We start from the raw sequence: 26392 nt of genomic DNA on the forward strand, positions 1-26392 counted from the left end.
TGTATATTGCCAAAATTAGCCAATTGCTAATTTTTATTCAAAATTTAGACTTTGGTAAATAAAATATTCCTCAAATTAACCACATTTTAATGATTTTCAAAGAAATACTCAACATTTCCGAAAAATTGGCTATTTCCAGTGCATGTCGGCCCTGGTTGTATGACGTGTAGCAGTATGTATGTCCAAGCAAGCAGACTCAAAATGCTGTATGAGAGAATGGGAAAATGCACATAAAAGATCACTGGGTGTTCTATCTTTAAGAGTATAGTCTGTGTGGTGGCAGTGTCATTCATTTCTTGTTGTTGACCATGTGTTGAAATAACTGTTATGTTATGTTAGACTCCAAATAGGGGTAGTTTACAATGTGCTGAGGTACGCGTCGTTAAACACACACTCCTGTCCTTTCCTCTCTCACCTCTCTCTGTCAGTTAATTGATTAATTAATCAATGTGCTCTAGTAGTGTCGTTAAACAAAAGAAACTTTTGTTTTTGTTTTTGTAGGAGCGAGGGCGGTGGTAAAGCACTCGCTTGATGCGCGGTCGGTTTGGAATCAATCCCCGTCATTGGGCCCATTGGGCTATTTCTCGCTCCAGCCAGTGCCACATGACTGTTATATCAAAGGCCGAGGTATATTTATCCTGTCTGTGGGATGGTGCATATAAAAGATCCCTTGCTGCTAATCAAAAAGAGTAGTCCATGAAGTGGCAACAGTGGGTTTTCTCCCTCAATATCTGTGTGGTCCTTAACCATATGTCCGACGCCATATAACCGTAAATGAAATGTGTTGAGTGCGTTGTTAAATAAAACATGTCATTATTTGTAGGAGTGACCTTGTAGCATTGATCCCTCAGCAGCCTGAGTTAAAATGGCAGAGGAAGACGGTTAATGAGGTCTACAGGGACTGGCTTGCGGCGAGAGAGAGAAAACGCCGGGCAATGTTCCGCCAAAAAAGCTTCAAAGGCATCGTGCACAAGTTTCTACTCGACAAAGCTGTAACGGAAGATTGTAAGTAGGGATAGGACGATTAAATTTTTTTTTTTTTCAATTTGATTTTCGACATTTGGTCCATGTTTCGATTTGTTTCTAGATTACAAGTATCACACATTTTAATTTTTTAAATTTAATTTGGGTTTTTTAATATATATACCTTAAAGTTTATTATCCCCAGATCAATGACAATGTCAGGGTTGGGGAGCCCTGAATCACTAGAGAAATTTGGTAAATGGAAAGAAGGAAACGGGGGGGGGGGGGGGGGGGGAACCCAGGAAAAAAAGAATCAAAATCGGGTATGAAAGAAAGAAACAGGAAAAAAGTAATGGAAAGAAAAAAACGGGGTTAGGGTTAGTATATACATTTGTATTAATAAAAAAGTTAGTATAAATTAGTTTATCACATACAAACATGTAATATCTTACATTTTCAGTGCAATCAAAGTATGTGATATTTTTCAGATCACATACTTTAAGAATTTGATAACTTTGCAAATTAGATGTAAATTAGTCGAGGTCTCGGCACTAGGTTTATTGACATTTAAGCAAACGTACTTGGGTGACACTCCATGATTGACGTATGCATTCATAGTCATCAAATAAAAACATTTCAATGGCAATTTGACACGGAAAGCTGTCCAGCGTTCAGAAAACAAAAAACGTTAGGAATAACTTTATTTTGATGTAAGGACATCCAAAATGACGTCATTCGAGTTTGACGTCATTTCCATTCAAAAATACACTGCGCCACATATTCTTACGTCATTTGAATATCTAGTAATGGCGGACTGGAATTAAAGTTGCGTGTACAGTTTACCAAAACACATTGTATTAAGCTGGAGCTTATATGATAAAGAGATTATTACCCTTGTGTATTTCGGTATCGTCAATATCATATATTAGGAATAAAAATAATGTATTATGCTCGCCAGAGGCTCGCATAATACAATTTTTATTCCTAATATATGATATTGACGATACCGAAAAACACTCTGGTAATAACCTCTATATATATGGGTTGTTTCTTTCTGTTACTTTTTTCGTGTTTCCTTTTTTCCTGTTTCCTTCTTTCCAACATTCAGAAATTTAACTCAATAAAATGCATCACGCATACATTTTCATAAACTATTTTAAGAGCAACAAACTTTATTTTTAATGGTCACTTGTACAATAATTGTTATTAATAAATGTAACAAAACATATTTCAAATTTTGTTTTTTTTCTTCTTCTTTGTTTTCGTTGTAGATGCTTCAGATAATGCGGTGATAGGTGCTCTGATTGCTAAAGGTGTCAAGACCATAGGCTTCACAAATCAAGGTACTTCTTATAGGGCAGACTCATTGCCTGTCTGACAGTGCTAGACTTTATTACTGGAACTATAGGAATCCTTAACCAACGATGCAGAATTCAGCTCCGACAATTCGTGACCAGCACCCCGGTCTAGGAAGTGATGTTAGTGCTCACTGTATGCACTTAAGGTGATCTTAGTGGTGATCTTAGCACTAAGATCACTTCATAAAACGTGTTAATTAACCCTCGCGGATTCTGTGGGAGCCTCCCGGTATTTGATGAAGTCTTCTGCGGGAAAAAAGTTTCTCGCTGGAAATCCTTAGTTTCTGAGCATAAAAAAAATTCAAGCTATAGGGTGGCTGTGTATTGACATCCAGTGTTGCCATATATAAAACTATCCAATTTAGTCCTAATAACGCCTCTGCCTTACATAATGCAACTAGGACTGAATTTAGAGCCAGAGTTACATAATGCAATGTCTAGGAAAATACCAATTAGCGTATTGACCGGAAAAAAGCCCGAGTGCTTTGAATTAGAGCCACCCTCTCCGTTTTGAGCATTTTAGGCCCTCATTCAGCCACCCCCAACTTCGTCACCTTATAAATAACATGAAATTGCAAGTTTGCTCAAAGTTCATTTACCGCCTGCAGATAATTAAACACAAATGTAACACAATACCACCAGTGAGATTTAGCAGTCTCAATAACAGTGTGTAACATTGTTTTCATTTCATGCCTGATGTCCCAAGTATCACATGTCTATTTTTACCACAGAAAATACCTAATTAGCAAATACCTTATGGCTAAGAACAAACAATACTGGTGTCATGTTAGTTTGTTGTTAATTGCTTTTTTTATGTTCTCAGCATTAATTTTTGTGCAGTAAAAATGGTGGTATCAAGAGTACTCTTCAAGAACGGATTATTTAAGTATTGTACAACTAATAAAAACAAAATTTGGTGTTTGCTAATCTCACAAAGTTACTCATGGAAAGTTTTGTATGGTGCAGTAATATAATACTCTTCAAGGGATTATAGTTCAACTAATACATGGTGACAAAGTCGGTAATAATGGTGTCGGTAATAAGGTTCTATTTATGATTAGTGGGAATACAATGTTTATTGCATAGTGGTGATGATTTTAACCTCTATACTACTGGATTATTTTTTGACAAAAACTACGTTTACTGACATATACCATATTGTTCCTATTTGTAGTGCCCGGGCGCGATGCAAAACACAAATGGGGCGCGCTAATTAGAGTACTAGAACACGTTTCGTAATACGTGTGAAAAATCCTCGTATCAAACTGTCAGTGCGTCTGGCTCGCTGAGACATCAAAAGCTTTGCCGCCGAGTCACTCCACCAGTGACGTTTTCTTGTTGAAATGACGTAGCGTACCGTACATCGTCAGCTGATTTATCGAAATACATGGTACTGTGCACGTAGGCATATAGGGCCTGCGGAGTGTATTTGATTGTCACTGTGTACACAAATTATTGTCATTTGACTCCAGTTTTAAGTTTAGTTAAAGTTAAATTGTTGACATTTGACTCCAGTTTGCAGTTTAGTTAAAGTTATCATTTACCCGTTTTTTAAACGGTGTTACGGTGTCGGTGTAAATACCTACCGGTATGTTTGTACTTCCGGTTTTGAACAGCGTTAACGGAGTGTCGTGCGTTCATTCTGCGTGGAGATACCAGCGACACACATTTGATAAACGACATGTGCGACATACTGTTCGCCCATACTAGTGTCATAGTGCTTCACCTGTTTGGATTTTATTTGTTTACCGATTATAATCATTGCAAGTTGGCAGTCAGGTAAGCCAGTTTTACTATTTTACGGGTACCGTTTCATGATACATTTCTCGTGATCATAGGGGGCGCTTATATTAGAGGGGGTGCTACAAATAGGAACAATACGGTATTCACTTAAATGTTTTATAAATACATAAAATAAAGTTCATATATGAATCGGTAAGTATTATTTTCGTGGGTTTTTATAATTTTTATGAAGTTTTAGATCAGTTAATGGCGATTAAAATTAGGCAAAAAATCAAAAAGGTCGTATTTACTTTTGTGGCCATCTGTCTAGTATTTATGTCCATTATTCCCGATAACAGTGGTTTTCTGACCAGATTTAAAAAAAAAAGAAAAAAAAAGATTCATATTGCAATATTTGGTGATTTTCAAATTTACTATCAAATTATCTGTCACAATCAGCTATCGATCCCTGAAACTGACCGCGACGTGCCGCCATTGTAGTCAAGCGAAAATACTTGCCGAAAACCACTTTTTGAACTCAAAATTCCAAGCTATTTTCCACAGAAAAAAAAGAAGAAAAAAAGTTATTATGCTGTAGAATAAACCATTTCCTGTGAAGAAAAAACGTTTCCGGTGAATGTCATGTGCAAAACTGCGGGAAATATGAATTTGGAAATTCACTGTATACTGTGACGTTGGGCAAGATGTCTCGCCTGCAGTAGTCAGAAGGTTAAATAAGTACCACACCACTGTAACTCATAGTAAAAACTGAATATTAATTTATAAGATTTATGTAAATATGTCATATACCATGTGGCCGAGAACATATAACCATAATAAAAATGTGTTGAGTGTGTCGTTAAATAAAACATTCCTTTCTTCCTATGTGGTACATCAAAGGCTATGTGCTATCCTGTCTATGGGATGATGCATATGAAAAAATCCCTTGGGTTTCCTCTCTCAATATCTGTGTGGTCTTTAACCATATGCCCGACACTATATAACATAAATGTGTTAAGTGCGTCGTTCCACTCTTATGTGTGGTGACAGAGGGTTTTTTCTCATTATCTTTGTGGTTTGACACAATATAATCGTCCGTCGGTGGGCCCATTGGGCTATTTCTTGTTCCAGCCAGTGCTCCACAACTGGTGTAACAAAGGCCGTGGTGTGTGCTATCCTGTCTGTGGAATGGTGCATATAAAAGATCCCTTGCTGCTAATCGAAAAGAGTAGCCCATGAAGTTTTGACAGCGGGTTTCCTCTCTCAATATTTGTATGGTCTTTAACCATGTCTGATGCCTTATAACTGTAAATAAAATGTGTTCAGTTCCGTTCCGTAATATTTTAACATGCTCATATACCACAGAGGTTTCGAGTATGTCTGCCCCAGAGTTCGACCTCTGAGAGGCCAGGGGCCCAACCCAGGGCAGAATGTGTTGAGTGTGTTGTTAAATAAAACATTTCATTCCTGTTTTTCCCCATATAATCATAATTAAAATGTGCTGAGTGCATCATTAAATAAAGCTTTCCTTCCAATCTTTCCTACCTCCCAGACAGCATTATCAGACAGTATGAGGCGAGAACATCGGCCTACCTTCAGCATCACCTCCGGCGTATCTCGGCTCCGGACATTTTGCTGAGGCAGCAAACACTTAAGAAGCTTCAGAGTCTGAAGTCGTCGAAACACAAACTGGGCAGCAGTCAGAAGCAGCAGCTACAGCAGCAGCAGCAGGAGGATGAGCTAAAGAAGAAGGAGGAGGAAACCGAACAGCCCGACCGCGATCTCAAAGAGTTGACAAGTAGACGTGATGAGATCACCAGACGTATTGAAGCGCTGAGGAAGAACAGGGTCGGTGTGAACGCCAATATTGACCAGCTCAAGAGGAAGATGGACTTGCTGGAGAGAGACCTCAAGACCCTACAGACGAAGCAGAAATCCACTGCTGGTGAAGAAAGCGGCCCAGAGAGAAAAAATTTCACGAACCAGCACAAAATCGACGGACTGAAGAGAGACAGGGACACCGTTGTCAGGAATATTTTTGCCCTCAGGAAGAAGAGGACCTCGCTAGAACACGGCCTTCTTGGCCTGAGAAAGGAGCAGGATGCTATAGACAGCGAGATTGAAGATCTGCAGGAGCCAGACGTGGTGGAGTGCAGCATAGGCAAGGCGAAGGAAGTTGTGATGGACCACGAGATTGATGTGTCCCGGTGGAAGACGTCCACAGTGGATGACGTCGAAGACCTGGAGAAGAAATGCGAGGCGCTGGACCATGCGATAGGACTTCTCGAGAAGCGGGAGGTCATGGGGAGCGACGCCGGCCTTCAGACGAAGGGCGAGCCCATGTTGACGGTTGTCGACAATCTCAGGCAGAAAAGAAACAGTCTGAAGAGCGACATCGACGTTCTCAAGAAGGTGGATGGGGTCCAAGGCAGTGACGTTATCGGTGGTGGCGACAGTGACCAGAGAAGGAAGTCCATAGCGAGCGATGAAGGCGTGCTTCCTCAGACGAGAGATTCCACGGGCGACATAGCAATCCAAAAGAACCTATCCACTATGGAGGAGGACGAGAATTCGTCAGATCACGAGGAGGTGGGAAAGAATGATTATCAACAACCTGTTGAAGGTAAGGAAGACAGTTTGTAAGCGTTAGTGGTCTAATGGAAGGTGCTCGGTAGGCTGGTAGGTGCCAGGTAGGTGATGTGTAGGCTAATAGGTGCTGGGTAGGCTAATGGTTAACACATCAGCTAATAGTTAACATATCTGCTATAGAGCTGGTAAGTGTTTAGTAGGCTGGTAGATGCTGTGTAGGCTAGTGGTTAACACATCAGCAATAGTGCTGTTATGTGCTAGGTAGGCAGGTAGGTGCTGAGTAGGCTATAGAGTAGGTAGGTGCCGGATAAGCTGATAGGTGCAGGATAGGCTAGTGGTTAACACATCAGCTATAAAGCGAGTAGGTTCTGCATAAGCTGGTAGATGCCGGATAAGCTGGTAGGTGCCGGATAAGCTGGTAGGTGCTGGGTAGGCTAGTGGTTAACACATCAGCTATAGAGCTGGTAAGTGCTGAGTAGGCTGGTAAGTGCTGTGTAGGCTAGTGGTTAACACATCAGCTATAGAGCTGGTAGGTGATGGGTAGACTGGTGGTTAACACATCAGCTATAGAGCTGGTAGGTGCTGGATAGATTAGTTGTTAATACATCAGCTATTGAGCTTGTAGGTGCTGGGTAGACTAGTGGTTAACACATCAGCTATAGAGCTGGTAGGTGCTGGGTAGACTAGTGGTTAACACATCAGCTATTGAGCTTGTAGGTGCTGGATAGACTAGTGGTTAACACATCAGCTATAGAGCTGGTAGGTGATGGGTAGACTAGTGGTTAACACATCAGCTATAGAGGTGCTGGATAGGCTGGTAGGTCCTGGGTAGACTAGAGTTTAACACACATTGTTGGTAGGGGTGGGGGTGGGGTGGAGGTGGAATTCTACTGGAATCCTAAAAGTGATCTGTTGACAAAGCCTAGTGTGTTTTTTTTTTTTTTAATTAGCCGGAAGAGAGGATTACAAACTGTCGCCATTGGAACTGTCACTATTAAACAGAACTCCAATCATTGCTCAGGATGGGTACGTTCCTAATTCAATTATACGGCAAAAGATCATGTGGAAGCCTCCTGTCCAGATACCTTCGACAGAAGTGAAGAGGTGGGAACCGCTACCAGTGAGTGAGATTTTGCTGAATGTGAAATTAATACCCATAACAAATATACAATCCTACAATGTCCTTATATTTGAGTGTGACTATAAAGATATAGACAGTGGTTTTTTCCAGAGGACACTTACCCTAAAATCTAATATAAGAAAATAGCAAATTGTACGTAACTAGGCTGATTGTATAGTGGTAAAAGGGTTCTGCTTGAAAACATTTCATAACATAAATAAATAAATGAATAAATAAATAAAGTGGGCTACGGCTGGTGTTGTCACTCTAAATATATCAGAGTAGTATTAGACCCTCTAAATAGGTCAGGGTCATGGGTGGAATTAGACCCTCTAAATAGGTCAGGGTCATGGGTGGAATTAAACCATCTAAATAGGTCAGGGTCATGGGTGGAATTGGACACATCTAAATAGGTCAGGATCATGTGTGGAATTAGACACATCTAAATAGGTCAGGGCCATGGGTGGAATTAGACCCATCTAAATAGGTCAGGGCCATGGGCAGATTAGACAATCTAAATAGGTCAGGGCATGGGTGAATTAGAGCATCTAAATAGGTCAGGGTCATGGGTGGAATTAGACCCATCTAAATAGGTCAGGGCCATGGGAAGATTAGACCATCTAAATAGGTCAGGGTCATGGGTGGAATTAGACACATCTAAATAGGTCAGGGCCATGGGCAGATTAGACCATCTAATAGGTCAGGGCCATGGGTGAATTAGACACATCTAAATAGGTCAGGGCCATGGGCAGATTAGACCATCTAAATAGATAGGACCATGGATGGATTTAGACCCATCTAAATAGGTCAGGGCCATGGGCAGATTATACCATCTAAATAGGTCAGGGCCATGGGTGGAATTAGACCATCTAAATAGGTTAGGGCCAGAGGCAAGATGCACACTGGCTCTAAGTATTCCAAGGTCATGCTATGACCCATGTCAAGGTCATGGAAAATTAGGTTTAGGCCATGGAAAAGTAGGTCAAGGTCATGGAAAAGTTGGTCATGGATCAGTACAGGACCCCTTATTTCTTTCAGGTGCCGGATGTGTCGCCAGAAGGGAGCCATGAATCGGTGTGGTTTCTTGAGGATGAAGAGGAACCAATGAAAACGTGGGTGAGTAGGGTTGGTACGTAGCGCAGTGGTAAAGCATTCACCTGAAGCATGGTTGGCATGGGATCGATCCCGGTCAGTGGGCTATTTTGAGTTCCAGCCATATTAAAGGCTGTGGTATGTGCTATTCTGTCTGTAGGATAGTGCATATAAAAGATACTTGCTACCAATGGAAAAATGTAGCAGGTTTCCTCTGAGGAAACCTGCTACATTCTTCCATTAGTAGCATTGTAGGATCTTTTGAATGTAGTTTCCCATAGACCAGGACAACACATACATGTACCACGGCATTCATTAAACCAGTCATGGGCTACTGCTTGGTTGGAATGGGAAAAGATCCAACCCGAGACTGGATCTACCAAGAGGGTTCAATTCAATTACCAAAGGTACTTCAGACTAGCACTCTACCAACTGAACTATAGATTCTCTTGTATCCCCCTCCCCCCCCCCCCCCCCCCCCGAGATAAGATCCTATACTACTGTTTTCAGATTTCTTTTACCTTTCACAACACCCTTTATTATTTTATTTTTATTTTATTTATTTTTTATTTCGGGGGGGGGGGGGGGAGGTGTTGGGAGTAGGCAAGATTTGAGCCTGATTTGTATTTCTGGATTTCTTTAATTGCTTTGAGTAGGACAAAAATGGTAAAATTAGGAATTTGCTTTTGCTGTCTGTAGCCCAGTGGTAAAGGACTTGCCTAATGCGAGATTGGTCTCCGATCGATCCACGTCAGTGGGCCCACTGGGCCATTTGTCTTTTAAGCCAGTGGACCATGACTGATATATCAAAGGCATCTTGTCTGTTGGTTGGTTTCATGTACAAAAGATCCCTTGATACTAATGGAAAGATGTGACTCTCTACTCTATATCAGAATTAACAAATGTTTGACATCCAATAGCCGATGACTAATAAATCAATGTGCTCTTGTGGTGTCGTTGAACAAAACAAAACAAACCTCGAGAGTTGTCTCCCTTTCCAGGTGGCACGCGACGTAGCCCAGTGGTAAAGCACTCGTGTGATGCACGGTCGGTTTGAGATCGATCCCCGCCGGGCCCATTGGGCTATGTCTCACTCCAGCCAGTGCACCACCACTGGTACATCAAAGGCCGTGGTATGTGCTATCCTGTCTATGGGACGGTGCATATAAAAGATCCCTTACTGCCAATTGAAAAGAGTAGCCCATGAAGTGGCGACAGCGGGCTTCCTCCTTTAATATATGTGTGGTCCTTAACCATATGTCTGACGCCATATAACCGTAAATAAAATGTGTTGAGTGCATCATTAAATAAAACATTTCCTTCCTTCCCTTTCCAGGTGGAATGTTTCGACACGTCCATGGGAGAGAACATGGGAGAGAATGTTCCTGAAGAAGAACCACCAAGCGAGATACCGATGCAGAAGACTGTGTCGTCCGTGAAGCGGCAAATAAAGGAGCAGATGAAGGACGAATGGGATTTGGAACAAATGTACAAGCAGAATATAGCAGGCTGGCGTAAGTCATAGAGGTTATTATACCAGAAGCTAGCGAATATAGAGATTATTATACCAGAAGCCAGTGAATATAGAGATTATTGTACCAGAAGCCAGTGAATATAGAGATTATTGTACCAGAAGCCAGTGAATATAGAGATTATTGTACCAGAAGCCAGGGAATATAGCAGACTGGCGTAAGTCAAAGAGATTATTATACCAGAAGCCAGTGAATATAGAGATTATTATAACAGAAGTCAGTGAATATAGAGATTATTATACCAGAAGCCAGTGAATATAGAGATTATTGTACCAGAAGCCAATGAATATAGAGATTATTGTACCAGAAGCCAGTGAATATAGAGATTATTGTACCAGAAGCCAGGGAATATAGCAGACTGGCGTAAGTCAAAGAGATTATTATACCAGAAGCCAGTGAATATAGAGATTATTATAACAGAAGCCAGTGAATATAGAGATTATTATACCAGAAGCCAGTGAATATAGAGATTATTATACCAGAAGCCAGTGAATATAGCAGACTGGCGTAAGTCAAAGAGATTATTATACCAGAAGCCAGTGAATATAGAGATTATTATACAAGAAGCCAGTGAAAATAGAGATTATTGTACCAGAAGCCAGTGAATATAGAGATTATTGTACCAGAAGCCAGTGAATATAGAGATTATTGTACCAGAAGCCAGTGAATATAGATATTATTGTACCAGAAGCCAGTGAATATAGATATTATTGTACCAGAAGCCAGTGAATATAGAGATTATTGTACCAGAAGCCAGTGAATATAGAGATTATTGTACCAGAAGCCAGTGAATATAGAGATTATTGTACCAGAAGCCATTGAATATAGAGATTATTGTACCAGAAGCCTGTGAATATAGAGATTATTGTACCAGAAGCCAGTGAATATAGAGATACAAGAAGCCAGTGAATATAGAGATACAAGAAGCCAGTGAATATAGAGATTATTGTACCAGAAGCCAGTGAATATAGAGATACAAGAAGCCAGTGACAGGACAAAATGTTTTTGTAAGAGCATTGATAAACCTCTGCCCTCACGAAAAACATTTTGTCCCTTGGGTTGGAATTGCCATATCTATACTTCACAATGATGATAGATTCTATTAGTCCAACAATAAAAGGCCATAGGCATTGGATACTGGTCTAGCCGTATCTTCATGCTTAAGCATGTGAGCAACGTGAATTATTATTTAAAAAAAAATATTATTATTATGAGGACATTTACTAAATGCAAGTAATGATAATGTTTTTTAAAAGTGTGTGCACTCGCTTGATGCAGTGTGACACAAATATAAAGTGTTTCTATTTTTCAGGAAAGGAAGGCTTTAATAAACAGAAGAAAAAGGAGAAAGCAAAGGTCAGAGAGAAGAGAGAAGAGAGTGAGAGAGAGAGAGAGAGAGAAGAGAGAGAGAGAGAGAGAGAGAGAGAGGGAGGGGGGGGAGAGGAGGGAGGGAGGGGGAGAGGAGGTAGGGAGAGGAGGGAGACAGCAGGGGAGGGGAGGGAGAGAAGAGGGAGGGGAGGAAGGTACAGATAGCTTGGAAAAGAACGCAGAGAGACAGAGAGAGGGTTCCAAGAAGTGAGAGACAGGACAGAGACAAAGATGGTAAGAGAGAGAGAGAGAGAACACTTGCTTCTGCTTGTGTTCAGTTTCTGTTTGACTAGTTTGCCAACTGACAGTTTATTTCAGTCTTGATTTCTGTCTGTCACTGATTCATCAAGTCACTCTTGGTTTTCGTACAAAACCCCCCGATATTTTGTAAAATCAAACACTTTTCTTCTTTCCCTATCACCTACATGTATGCGTTTCGTTTTTGACAGAGTATATTGCAGCACACGCTACTCTTGACTTTCATAATGTCTATTTGTAGCCATACCACTGTTGACTTTCATATTGTCTATTTGCAGTACATGCTACTCTTGGTTTTCGTAGTGTCTATTTGCAGCACATGCTACTCTTGGTTTTCGCAGTGTCTATTTGCAGCACATGCTACTCTTGGTTTTCGCAGTGTCTATTTGCAGCACATGCTACTCTTGGTTTTCGCAGTGTCTATTTGCAGCACATGCTACTCTTGGTTTTCGCAGTGTCTATTTGCAGCACATGCTACTCTTGGTTTTCGCAGTGTCTATTTGCAGCACATGCTACTCTTGGTTTTCGCAGTGTCTATTTGCAGCACATGCTACTCTTGGTTTTCGTAGTGTCTATTTGCAGCACATGCTACTCTTGGTTTTCGCAGTGTCTATTTGCAGCACATGCTACTCTTGGTTTTCGTAGTGTCTATTTGCAGCACATGCTACTCCTAATTGTCACAATGTCTGTTTGCAGCACATGCTGTCACTGATTCATAAAGTCAGTCTTGGTAATCATAATTACGTCTATTTGCAGCGCACAATGTCACTGCTTCGTCGAGTGTGTGCTCAGAGTTGGTTTCCAGAGTCAACGGATGCAGCAGTCGCGAACCACCTTTCATTGCAAGAATTAATGACTCTGCTGCTTAGCGATGATCCGGGCCAGAACATTTGGGACTCTATCATCAGAATTAATAAGTAGGTTACTATATAACGTTCTAAAGAAAAGGAATATCTTGTTTACTTATTAACACTGACTTTTAAAATTATGCAAAAAGTAATAATGATGTATTTTGTATCAGGTTTAAATTTACCATTATGTTCATAAGAATAAAGCATTAAAGCGAGCAATTAGTTCCAAATAGCATGCTATGTTGTATACTTGTAGATTAATATACGCTAAGTTGTTAATAATATGTGATGTATTTTTTTTATGGAATTATAATAGGCTACCTATAAAATATTATATGAAACAAGTTTGGGAATTGTTTTATATTTTGGGTATTTATATATAAAATGATTCTCAAACTTGTTCAAAGCATTTTCTGTGGTATTTAAACAAGTGTGATCATTTATGCACTCTCTTCAAACTAATTTGTACCGGGTATGTTTTAACCACAAATGGGTACACTTTGTAAGATACATTTTGGTTTAGGTACATTTTGGTTGGGTACTATTTGTTCTGACTGATGTTTTTTCTTGTTCCAACTATAGTGCACCACAACTGGTCAAAGGCAGTGGTATGTGCTTTTCTGTCTGTGGAAAAGTCCATATAAAAAATCTCTTTCTGCATCAGGAAAAATGTTGTGGGTTTCCTCTGTTGACTACTAGTCAGAATTACCAAATGTTTGACATCCAATAGCTGATGGTTAATTAATCAATGTGCTCTAGTGGTGTCGTTAAACAAAACAAACTTTAAAAAAAAAATTGGTTTAGGTACATTGTTTCCAAAACATCTTGAAATGAATTGTAAACTAATGTTTATGAGTTTTAGCATATATAAATGTGTACATTTTGACCAAAAATTGGGTATGTTTTGACCAAAATTGGTATGTTTTGACCAAAATTGGGTATGTTTTGACTAAAATTGGGTAGGTTTGAATTTTTCAATAGAACATAGACTTTTTTAGTACATAGGGGTGGGACGTAGCCCAGTGGTAAAGCATTCGCTTAATGTGCGGTCGGTCTAGGATCGATCCCCGTCGGTGGACCCATTGGGCTATTTCTCGTTCCAGCCAGTGCTCCACAATTGGTGTAACAAAGGCCGTGGTATGTACTATCCTGTCTGTGGTATGGTGCATGTAAACGATCCCTTGCTGCTAATCGAAAAGAGTAGCCCATGACGTGACGACAGCGGGTTTCCTCCCTCAATATCTGCGTGGTCCTTAACTGTATGTCTGACGCCATATAAACCATAAATTAAACGTGTTGAGTGCACCATTAAAATGAAACATTTCCTTCTTTTTGTTTTTTCAGTATATAAACTATATTGTTCTTTTCTGCCTTTTTTTTTTTTTTTTTTTTTTAATTTCCAAAGAGTCAAAGGTATTGTCCAAAAGGCGAAGAACAAGTTTCTCCACGTTCTCCGAAGGAAGTTGAAGAAGCCGGACGTCAAAAAGAAGATCAGGGCTCTTAAGACAATTCAGTCGCTCGTGGACCCGGATCAGTATGAACAGGCAGACGAGCTGGTGGCGGACATCCTGCCCAGTGTCACTCACAGAAACGTAAGTCTCATTAACCTAATGCAGGAGAGATATTTCGCCCAACGTCAAGCCAGTCGACATACTGTACACTGTATACAGTGCATTCCCCAATTCATATTTTCAGCCGTTTTGCACACGACAGGAAGCAGTTTATTTGACAGCATGCCAGGTTTTGTTTTTGGGGGGGTTTTCAACGGAGAATAGCTTGGAATTTTGAGTTAAAATAGTTTTCGGCAAGTATTTTTGCTTGACAACAATGGCGGCATGTCGCAGTAATTTTCAGGGATCGATAAACCACTGTTATCAGGAATAATAGACATAAATACTGGACAGCTGGGCACAAATATTGGTAAGTAAATGCGACTTTAAAAAAAAAAATTGCATAATTTTAATCAACAATAACTGATCTAAAATGTCATAAAAATTACAAAACCCCACGAAAATAATACTTACAGATTCAAATATGAATTTTATTTTATTTGTTTATAAAACATTCCAATGAATATCTGTGAGTAAAAATTATAAACTTGTACCCACCCAACATGGTTTTTGTCAAAAATTAATCCAGTAGTCTAAAGGTTAACAACACCACTAGAGCCCATTCATTTATTAGTCATGGGCTATTGGATGTCAAACTTTTGGTAATTTTGACATATAAGTCCGAGAAAGGAAACCCGCTACATTTTTTCATTAGTAGCAAGGGATCTTTTGTATGCATCATCCCACAGACAGGATAGCACATACCACGGCCTTTGATATACCAGTCTAAAGGTTAACTGAAGGGGCGGGACATCCCATAAGTTTGACCGTTTACAGTCTTTGCCATGAGCTACGTCTCGCCCTTGCTCAAGGCAATGAATGAATGTTTGTGCTGGGGTGTCGTTAACCTTTAGACCTTTAGAATAAAGTTCATATTTGAATCGGTAAGTATTATTTTTTCTCATTTTTATGATATTTTAGATCAATTAAGATGGATTAAAATTAGGGAAAAAATAGAAAAAGTTGTGTTTACTTTCTGGCATTTGTGGCCAGCTGTCCAGTATTTATGTCCATTCTTCCCTATAGCAGTGGTTTTCTGATCAGATTTAAAAAAACAAAAACGAACTACGATTCATATCCAAATTTGATAATTTTCGTTGCTGGTAAAAACTATCAAATTTATTATCAAATTAGCTGTCACAATCGGCTATCGATCCCTGAAAATGGCTGCGACGTGTCGCTATTGTGGTCAGTCGAAAATACTTGCCAAAAACCACATTTTGAACTAAAAATTCCACAGTATTTTCATTTGAAAAAAACATAAAGAAAAGACACCATCTTGTTAAGAAATCAAGTTTCCTGTATTATACATCCGTTTCCGGTGAGTACTGTGTGCAAAACGGCAGGAAATATGAATTGGGGAATGCACTGTATACAGTGTACAGTATGTCGACTGGCTTGATGTTGGGCGCCACATTTTGGTGGAGTGTGATCATCTCAAGTCGAAATGATATATTTGGCAACAGAAATGTTTTGGAATTGTTTAAATTCCACCTAGAATTAATTTTAAAGTTCTTAAAACACTTAGATTTCTTTACAAATTTTTAAAATACACTTGCCTTGATTTATGTATTGTATTATACTTTTCCCCACAGCTCCTTAAAAAGTAGTTTTACATAATTATATAAATAATAATTTCATATACTTATCATTTGTGACACCCAATAGCTGATGTGTATTTTTGTGCTAGGGTGTCGTTTAACGTTCGTTTGTTTGTTCATTCATTCATTCATTCATTCTATTGGTTTCCTCTCTAAGACTATGTCAAAATTACCAAATGTTTGACATTGAATATAGTCAAGTAAATTTTAAACAATCGTAAAGTTATGTACAAATACAATTTTATTGTTTTTAATGTTAGTCAGGAGTGTCTAGATGAAGAATCTGATGGGTGCCCCCTTGGCACTTTTGGGCGATTGTTTTTAATTGACATCTTAGGACACGCGCCTTTTAAAAATTATTGATTATGTAGGTCAAATATGTTTGTTAATACAACCATATCGTGTTTGGCATCAATTTAAAGGCAATGACACAGAGATTGCAAAAATATGCATTATAGTCAATAAATTCATACCTAAAGGCTGAGTTAATGTTATTTAAGGTCATATAAGGTCATTCATGATCAGAAATATAAGCATTATTAATATTTGCTGGGTGTTTTTAAGTCATAAAAAGTGCATGTCACCTCATAACTTTACACATCAAGTTTGACTTTCATGGCAATTTACTCATTTTGCATAGAGTTGTCACCCGTGAAATATGCATTATAGTCGATAAATTCATACCTAAAGGCTGAGTTAATGTCATTTAAGGTCATATAAGGTCATTCATGATCAGAAATATAAGCATTATTAATATTTGCTTGGTGTTTTTAAGTCATAAAAAGTGCATGTCACCTCATACTTTTACACATCAAGTTTGACTTTCATGGCAATTTACTCATTTTGCATAGAGTTGTCACCCGTGAACTTTGGAGATATGAAAATTTCTTGGGACCAGTAAACAACAAATATATTTTTTAAATTGGGCCCGGCTAGTAGGGGACATGTCTATGTATTTGTATAGCACTACTCACAGAATTATTATTATTATTTTTTTTTTTTTTTTTTTTTTTTTTTTTAAGAGAAAACTGAGTAGAGTGGCAGTTAATACTATATGCAAGGTGAAAAACTTCTCAACGAAAGACCAACTGATGGATCTCTTGCAGCGGAATAACATTGTGAAAAAGGAGACACATAAAGAGAATGAGGTAATTCAGGCGTGTGTGCAGAGGGAGGGTTTCATGGGTCAAAACCCCTCTTCGGGGCCGGACATAGCCCAGTGGTAAAGCGCTGCTAGCCTGATGTGCTGTTGGTCTAGCATCAATCGCCATACGTGGGCTCATTGGGCTATTTCTCATTCCAGCCAGAGCACCACAACTGGTATATCAAAGGTTATGGTATGTGCTATCTTGTCTGTGGGATAGTGCATACAAAAGATCCCTTGCTACTAATGGAAATGTGTAACAGGTTTCCTCTCTAAGACTATGTCGAAAGTACCAAATGTTTGACAAATGTTTGACATTCAATATCTAATGATTAGTAAATCAATGTACTCTAGTGTTGTTGTTACACAAAACAAACTTTCAAAATCCTACCATGCATAAGCTAAAAAAAAAAATATATATATTTTCCAGGGGAGCATGACTTGACCCTCCTATAACCTTCACTCACTACTGTATAGACTCCCCTCTGGTAAAATTTCTACACATATGCCTGTATGACTACCCTCCTATAACCTTCACTCACCACAGTATAGACTCCCCTCTGGTAAAATTTCTACACATATTCTTGTATGACTTGACCCATCTATAACCTTTGCTCACCATAGTCTAGACTCCCCTCTAGTAAAATTGCTGAACATATGCCTGTATGACTCGACCCTCCTATAACCTTCACTTGCCACATTCTAGACTTCCCTCTGGTAAAATTTCTACATGTATGCCTGTACGACTCGACCCTCCTATAACCTTCGCTTTCCATATTCTAGACTTCCCTCTGCTAAAACGTCTGCACACGCGCCTGTACGACTCGACCCTCCTATAACCTTCGCTTTCCATATTCTAGACTTCCCTCTGCTAAAACGTCTGCACACGCGCCTGTACGACTCGACCCTCCTATAACCTTCGCTTTCCATATTCTAGACTTCCCTCTGCTAAAACGTCTGCACACGCGCCTGTAATTAGAATCGGTATTCAGATTCCACACAATTTTTTTTATTTGTGTGGCAAACAGTTAGTTGCATAAGGAATAATGATAATACATTTTGTGAACATTTGTATTGAGCAACACAAACAAGGCTGGCTGTAGAAAATGTTAGTAAGGGAGACAGGGAGGGAGAGACAGACAGAGGGAGGGATTGGAATTTATACTCAAAAGGCAAAACTTAATGTGACACACAAAAGACAAATTGATGATAAGTTTTTACTGCCGTGTATGAAAGGTTATAACATGGAAAGAGAAATGTCCGAACGTATGGAAACAAGCAATAGTCCATGAAAAGGGCACACCTGCCATATGCAAATGAGCCACATGACTAGAGGGAGTCCAGAGTGAAGTTCACACAGTCAGTAGCGAGTGTGTCCACCTTGAGCATTAATACAGGCATGGCACTGTCATCTCATTGAGGCCACTAAACACTGCAGAAAGGGATGGTACGGACTGTGAGGGTTGCTGGCTGGAACCTGTTTCGCAGAAAGAAAGAAAGAAATGTTTTATTTAACGACGCACTCAACACATTTTATTTACGGATATATGGCGTCAGACATATGGTTAAGGACCACACAGATTTTGAGAGGAAACCCGCTGTCGCCATTACATGGGCTACTCTTCCGATTGGCAGCAAGGGATCTTTTATTTGCGCTTCCCACAGGCAGGATAGCACAAACCAAAGCCTTTGTTGAACCAGTTATGGATCACTGGTCGGTGCAAGTGGTTTACACCTACCCATTGAGCCTTGCGGAGCACTCACTCAGGGTTTGGAGTCGGTATCTGGATTAAAAATCCCATGCCTCGACTGGGATCCGAACCCAGTACCTACCAGCCTGTAGACCGATGGCCTGCCACGACGCCACCGAGGCTGGTCCCTGTTTTGCAGATGCGTGGTTCGGATCCATGTGTCTTGGCGAGGGGTTGTCACGGGTGGTCGGCCACTACGGAGACGGTCCCTGACCTGGTTGTTTTGTTGATATCGTTGCCATAAGTGCCATATGGTGTTTCTGTGGACGTTGAATTGACGTGCGACATCATGCTGTGAGGTCCCAGATTCAAGCATCCCTATGACTTGCCATCTATCATTTTCAGTGAGGCGTGGTATGACGAAATTGCATCAAACAGTTCACTAATGGTGTTTTTCTGACTTCTGGACTTCTGAAGGCTGCACAGATTTGCAATGATTTGCAACTGAATGTCTGGCCTTTTATGGTGAACACTGGACAGCATTTCTCCTGAATATTCCATGTTTCTTGCACAAAGCATGCAATCGCTGCAACAACTGCTTGGTTGCATTTCTTTGAGCTGTTTCATGCACAATTTCTCTGATTTACATCCATAAATCCATTCACAAATTTACAACTCTAAACAATCCATGTCACAATAACTTTTGCCTTTGAGTATATTTACTATATTCAATTTATTCAAATTTCTGTTTTACGAAGTCTGTTTACTATATTTTAATTTATTTATTAAATATATTTGATTTTATTTATCAAATATATTTAATATATTCAAATTTAGTTATCAAATATATTAAAAATCTTTGATAAAATACATTTGTTATATTCAAATTTCTTTATAAAATGGATTTCATGTTTTCAGATTCTGTGTATTCAGATTTGTCATGAAATATATGTAATTTATTTATGAAATATATTCAATGCTTTCAAATTTATTTCCGAAATACTATTTTATATATTTGCTATATTTATATTTATTTATGAAAAATATTTGTTACAGTCCAATTTAGGTATCGAAATATTCAAATATTTTTATCAAATATCTTTGCTATGATCAAATATCTTGATCAGATGTATTCATTATATTCAAATTTATTTTTGAAATATGTTAGTAATATTCAAATTTAATGTTTTATTTTGTGATTTTGGCAAACAGCCGTTTAAAGTTTAGGTATATCGAGATAGAATAACATTATTTGGCAATTTTAGCAGTGACTCTGTGCACCCATTGACAGTGTGATAAAAAAAATTTCAGTTATTTAATTTGATTTGTACAGATAACATTTAGTAGCCTATATAAATTGATTGTCTTTTTAAAAATGAATACAGGAAAGTGCACTGAAAATTATGGAAGAGAAGATACGCATGCGTGATTTAGAACGGTCATGCTTGATTGACAAAGAAAAGGAAACCCTGATTGAAGAACATAGGGTACATTTGAGTGTAGAAGAAACGTTACGCTTGAGTGAAAAAGAAAAGTTACGCTTGGGTGAAGAAGGAAAGTTACACTTGAGTGAAAAAGAAAAGTTAATCTTGAGTGAAGAAAAAAGGTTACGCTTGAGTGAACAAACAAAGTTAAGCTTGAATGAAGAAGAAAAGTCACGCTTGAGTAAAGAAGACAGGTTACACTTGAGTGAAGAAGAAAAGTTACGCTTGAGTAAAAAAGAAAAGTTACACTTGAGTGAAGAAGAAAAGTTACACTTGAGTAAAAAAGAAAAGTTACACTTGAGTGAAGAAGAAAAGTTACACTTGAGTAAAAAAGAAAAGTTACACTTGAGTGAAGAAGAAAAGTTATGCTTGAGTGAAGAAGAAAGGTTACGCTTGAGTGAAGAAGAAAAGTTACACTTGAGTGAAGAAAAGTTGCGCATGATTGAAGAATGGTTACGTTTGTGTGAAGAAGAAAAGTTACACTTGAGTGAAGAAGAAAAGTTACGCTTAAGTGAAGAATGGTTACATTTGAGTGAAGAAGAAAAGTTACAAATAGGATTACGCATGATTGAAGCAGAAAGGTTACACATGAGTGATGAAGAAAGATTACGCTTGAATGAAGTATGGTTACACTTGAGTGAAGAATGGTTACGCTTGAGTGTAGAACAAAGATCACAGTTGAGTGAAGAAGAAAGATTACGCTTGAGTAAAGGAGAAAGGTTACGCTTGAGTGAAAAAGAAAAGTTACGCTTGAGTAAAGGAGAAAGATTACAGTTCAGTGAAGAAGAACGGTTAAAAAGAAGATTACACATGCGTGAAGAAGAACAGTTACACCTGAGTGAAGAAGAACGACAAGACTTGAAGAAAGATAGTTTACTACGTGTAACTTTCAACGAGTGGATTGACAAAGTGAGGGTATGTTAACCACGTGACAAGGCCATGTTTAGATAATAACTAATGGGCTACAAGCAGTTGTTTATTACCACGAAATAGCATGGGTAAGCAAGCATCTATTTTGGGATTTTTGTTTTTTAAAGATTAATTCCACCAGAATCATAAACATGATTTAATACACAGTGAAACCTGTCTAAATCGGACCCTGAACAAACTGGTATCCTCTCAAAACCGGTCAAGTTTCATGGGTCCCAAATTTGTCTAAATTCTATATCACGACCGTCTAAACACTGGATCTAAAATATTATATAACAAGATACATATATAAATTTTATGGTGGTTTAGGGGAGGAGAGAGACAGAGACAGAGAGAGACAAAGAAAGAGTTGTGTTTGGAGAGAGAGACAGAGAGAGAGAGTTGTGTGTGGAGAGAGAGAGACAGATAGAGAGAGAGAGACACAGAGAGAGAGAGACACAGAGAGAGAGAGTTGTGTGTGGAGAGAGAGAGAGAGAGAGAGAGTTGTGTGTGGAGAGAGAGAGAGAGGGGGGGAGAGAGAGAGAGAATAAATGGGAAGCGAAAACAACATGTGAAGTTCTGTATTTATTACATACCTTCTTTTACTTTTTACATTAACAGTTTTTAATTTAACATCATAACTACACTTTCTTAAATCTATGATATTTAAATCTTCCTTTCCTGGATTTACTTGACATTAAGAATCTTACTCTGCGGCAGTCTTGTATACTGTTTCAAATACGAAGTGACTTAATTTGTAGATCATACTAGATGTCAGTAACAAAACAGTGCTAATTCCAGTAAAAATGAAAAGGGAATTGGCCATTTACAAGTTCCAGATCAGATCACACATACGTGTGACACAAGATAAATTTATCATACTGTTTGAAAATGTCTATCACTATTGTAAGATTGAATAGGTATATAATAATAAAACAAAATGTTTATCTAAATGTTAGTAAGTAAAAAATATTACATTAACGAGAGAGAGAGAGAGAGAGAGAGAGAGAGAGAGAGAGGAGAGAGAGGAGAGAGAGGGAGAGACAGAGAAAGAGACACAGAGAGAGAGAGACACAGAGAGAGAGACAAGTGGAAGGAGATGAAGAAGGGGGAGATAGAGGAGGGAAAGAGATAGAGGAGCGAGAGAGGGAGAGATGCAGAAAGGGGGAGGGAGAGGGAGAGATAGATAGAGAAGAGAGAGGGGGCTAGGGAGTGAAAGGGATGGATGTAGGGGGGGGAGGGAAACAGAGAGATCCCATAAAGATCATGTATTCTTTGGATATTCCAGCTACATAACTAGCAATTCAGCATTACCCAATGCACATTTATCATTTCTTTTTCTATCTTTTTTTTTACTGTTTTTTTCTTTTTTTTTCTTCCAGAAATATTCCCAAGATTTGTCGGGTAGAAAATCATTGCAGCTGAAAGCAAAGACGGAAAAGGAAGAATTATGCGAGGGGACGCTTAGGATTGCCCCGATAATTCCACGTTCGTTGTTTCACTTTCCTAACTTATTATTGGGCATATTTCAAAAGTTTGTCAAGTTAGCAGCTCAAACTAGATGTTGCCTTCAATAAGAATAGGAAACACATGGTATACTCACATTAATATTCTAAAGAAGAAAATGTAATTAATATCCAGTTTTATTATTAAAAGCCTTTTTAGCAGGGGGCATGTTTAAATGTCTGTAAAGTGAGGAATGCCCCTTTAAGAGTGATGACTGTCATTTCTTAATGAAGTATAATGATGAAGAAAACACTTTAAAATGTATGTCTAGGTGTAGTATAACGTGTTCATTAAAATTATACTGATGAAAAGTATGTAATTTTATTTCCATCTGACACCAAAATATAATTTCCTTCTGACACCAAAACTAAAGTGCCTATAGAAGACAAAGGGTTAATCACAGAAGTTAAAGTTAGTTAATCTAGATTTCAAACATGTTTCTTAGTTATTAAAAAACCCATTTACTTCAAATACTTTTTATAGAATGTTGTATTGATTGTGTTAAGTTGGCATCTTTGATTTCTATCAATGTTCGACGACCAAAACTATCTATACTTCACTAAGTCAAAATGGGTTAATTAAGGAGTTTGTTGTGCATGGTATTAACTGCCTCCTACAAATTTATATTACTTTACTATCTAATGTGAAAGACTTAAAAAGAATACACTGGCAAAGTTTCAAATTCCATCTGACACCAAAACTAGTATTTATAGGATATTAAACAAGCTTCCATTTCGTATAATGTTTATGTCCCAAGTGAAATAATTTACTTTCTGTTCTCTCTCTCTCTCTCTCTCTCTCTCTCTCTCTCTCTCTCTCTCTCTCTCTCTCTCTCTCTCTCTCTCTCTCTCTCTCTCTCTCTCTCTCTCTCTCTCTCTCTCTCTCATTGTACTGTACAGAACTGTTGTGTCATAATGTATAGAAGAATTGTCTACTGTACAGAACTGTTGTGTTATAATGTACAGAAGAATTGTTGTGTTATAATGTACAGAACTGCCGTGTCATAATGTACAGATGAATTGTTGTGTTGTGCTGTACAGAACTGTTATTCTTTCAATTTGCGGGGCAGGACGTAGTCCAGTGGTAGAGCACACACCTGATGCGCCATAGGCCTAGGATTCATCTCTGTTGGTGAGCCCATTGGGCTATTTCTCGTTCCAGTCAGTGCACCACGACTGGTATATCAAAGGCTGTGGTATGTGCTATCCTGTCTGAGGGATGGTGCATATAAAAGATCCCTTACTACTAATGGGAAAATTTAGCAGGTTTCCTCTCTCTGACTGTCAAAATGACCATATGTTTGACATCCAATAGCTGATGATTAATAAATCAATGTGCTCTAGTGGTGTCGTTAAACAAAACAAACTTCTTCTTTCAATTTGCAGAAGACTCGATGCGGTCGTCCTCTTCACCCATGGTGATGACAACAGCAGATGAAGAAAGACTTAAAACACGGCCAGTGGCTGGTGTAAAGGAATCACAACAGACAAGCAGGTGACATTTACATCTCTACGCTTGTAGTCAGTCCTATATCTATATATCTGTCTGTTCCTCCGTCTGTATGTCTCTTCCATCTGTCTATTCCTATATCCACCTATCTATCCATAAAGGGATCACAACAGACAAGCAGGTGACATTTACATCTCTACGCTTGTAGTCAGTCCTATATCTATATATCTGTCTGTTCCTCCGTCTGTATGTCTCTTCCATCTGTCTATTCCTATATCCACCTATCTATCCATAAAGGGATCACAACAGACAAGCAGGTGACATTTACATCTCTACGCTTGTAGTCAGTCCTATATCTATATATCTGTCTGTTCCTCCGTCTGTATGTCTCTTCCATCTGTCTATTCCTATATCCCCCTATCTATCCATAAAGGGATCACAACAGACAAGCAGGTGACATTTACATCTCTACGCTTGTAGTCAGTCCTATATCTATATATCTGTCTGTTCCTCCGTCTGTATGTCTCTTCCATCTGTCTATTCCTATATCCACCTATCTATCCATAAAGGGATCACAACAGACAAGCAGGTGACATTTACATCTCTACGCTTGTAGTCAGTCCTATATCTATATATCTGTCTGTTCCTCCGTCTGTATGTCTCTTCCATCTGTCTATTCCTATATCCACCTATCTATCCATAAAGGGATCACAACAGACAAGCAGGTGACATTTACATCTCTACGCTTGTAGTCAGTCCTATATCTATATATCTGTCTGTTCCTCCGTCTGTATGTCTCTTCCATCTGTCTATTCCTATATCCACCTATCTATCCATAAAGGGATCACAACAGACAAGCAGGTGACATTTACATCTCTACGCTTGTAGTCAGTCCTATATCTATATATCTGTCTGTTCCTCCGTCTGTATGTCTCTTCCATCTGTCTATTCCTATATCCACCTATCTATCCATAAAGGGATCACAACAGACAAGCAGGTGACATTTACATCTCTACGCTTGTAGTCAGTCCTATATCTATATATCTGTCTGTTCCTCCGTCTGTATGTCTCTTCCATCTGTCTATTCCTATATCCACCTATCTATCCATAAAGGGATCACAACAGACAAGCAGGTGACATTTACATCTCTACGCTTGTAGTCAGTCCTATATCTATATATCTGTCTGTTCCTCCGTCTGTATGTCTCTTCCATCTGTCTATTCCTATATCCACCTATCTATCCATAAAGGGATCACAACAGACAAGCAGGTGACATTTACATCTAGACACTTGTAGTCAGTCCTATTTCTATATATCTGTCTGTTCTTCTGTCTGTCTGTTCCCATCCATCCATCCATTCATCCATAATTTATTCATCTATTCATTCTTCCATCCATCGTTCATTCTTCCATCCATCCATAATTCATTCATCTATTCATTCACCCATTCTTCCATCCATCGTTCATCATTCATCCATCCATCCATAATTCATTCATCCATTCATCTATCCATTTACCCATCCTTCCATCCATCCATCCATCCATCCATCCATCATCCATCCATCCATCCATCCATCATCCATCCATCCATCCATCCATCCATCCATCCATCCATCATCCATCCATCCATCCATCCATCCATCCATCATCCATCCATCATCCATCGTCCATCCATCGTCCATCCATCATCCATCATCCATCCATCCATCCATCCATCCATCCATCATCCATCCATCCATCCATCCATCATCCATCCATCCATCCATCCATCCATCCATCCATCCATCCATCCATCCATCCATCCATCATCATCCATCCATCCATCCATCATCCATCCATCCATCATCCATCCATCCATCATCATCCATCCATCCATCATCCATCCATCCATCATCCATCCATCCATCCATCCATCATCCATCCATCCATCCATCCATCCATCCATCATCCATCCATCCATCCATCAATCATCCATCCATCATCCATCATCCATCCATCGATCCATCGATCCATCCATCCATCCATCCATCCATCCATCCATCCATCCATCCATCCATCATCAAGGGGCGGGACGTAGCCCAGTGGTAAAGTGCTCGCTTGATGCGAGGTCGGTTTAGGATCGATCCCTGTCGGTGGGCCCATTGGG

The 26392-nt window shown here is 39.1% G+C and overlaps 1 protein-coding gene across 11 annotated transcripts in view; it reads left to right on the forward strand.

The window, feature by feature from the left end:
- The first annotated feature begins 828 nt into the window (after nt 1-828).
- LOC121387649 (titin homolog) overlaps nt 829-26392 on the forward strand; it is an 83553-nt gene continuing 57989 nt past the window's right edge. For all 11 annotated transcript variants that reach the window (XM_041518826.1, XM_041518828.1, XM_041518832.1 and 8 more), the window contains exons 1-13: nt 829-1005; nt 2235-2306; nt 5596-6666; nt 7583-7752; nt 8791-8868; nt 10181-10358; nt 11689-11732; nt 12759-12919; nt 14259-14445; nt 17087-17212; nt 20285-21298; nt 22675-22780; nt 24184-24292. In XM_041518826.1, the coding sequence (XP_041374760.1) occupies nt 936-1005; nt 2235-2306; nt 5596-6666; nt 7583-7752; nt 8791-8868; nt 10181-10358; nt 11689-11732; nt 12759-12919; nt 14259-14445; nt 17087-17212; nt 20285-21298; nt 22675-22780; nt 24184-24292 (3386 nt within the window). In that variant the 5' untranslated portion in view covers nt 829-935. The remainder of the gene's footprint in view (nt 1006-2234; nt 2307-5595; nt 6667-7582; nt 7753-8790; nt 8869-10180; nt 10359-11688; nt 11733-12758; nt 12920-14258; nt 14446-17086; nt 17213-20284; nt 21299-22674; nt 22781-24183; nt 24293-26392) is intronic.

This window comes from Gigantopelta aegis, chromosome 13, assembly GCF_016097555.1.
Source record: "Gigantopelta aegis isolate Gae_Host chromosome 13, Gae_host_genome, whole genome shotgun sequence".
Taxonomy (NCBI): Eukaryota; Metazoa; Mollusca; class Gastropoda; order Neomphalida; family Peltospiridae; genus Gigantopelta; species Gigantopelta aegis.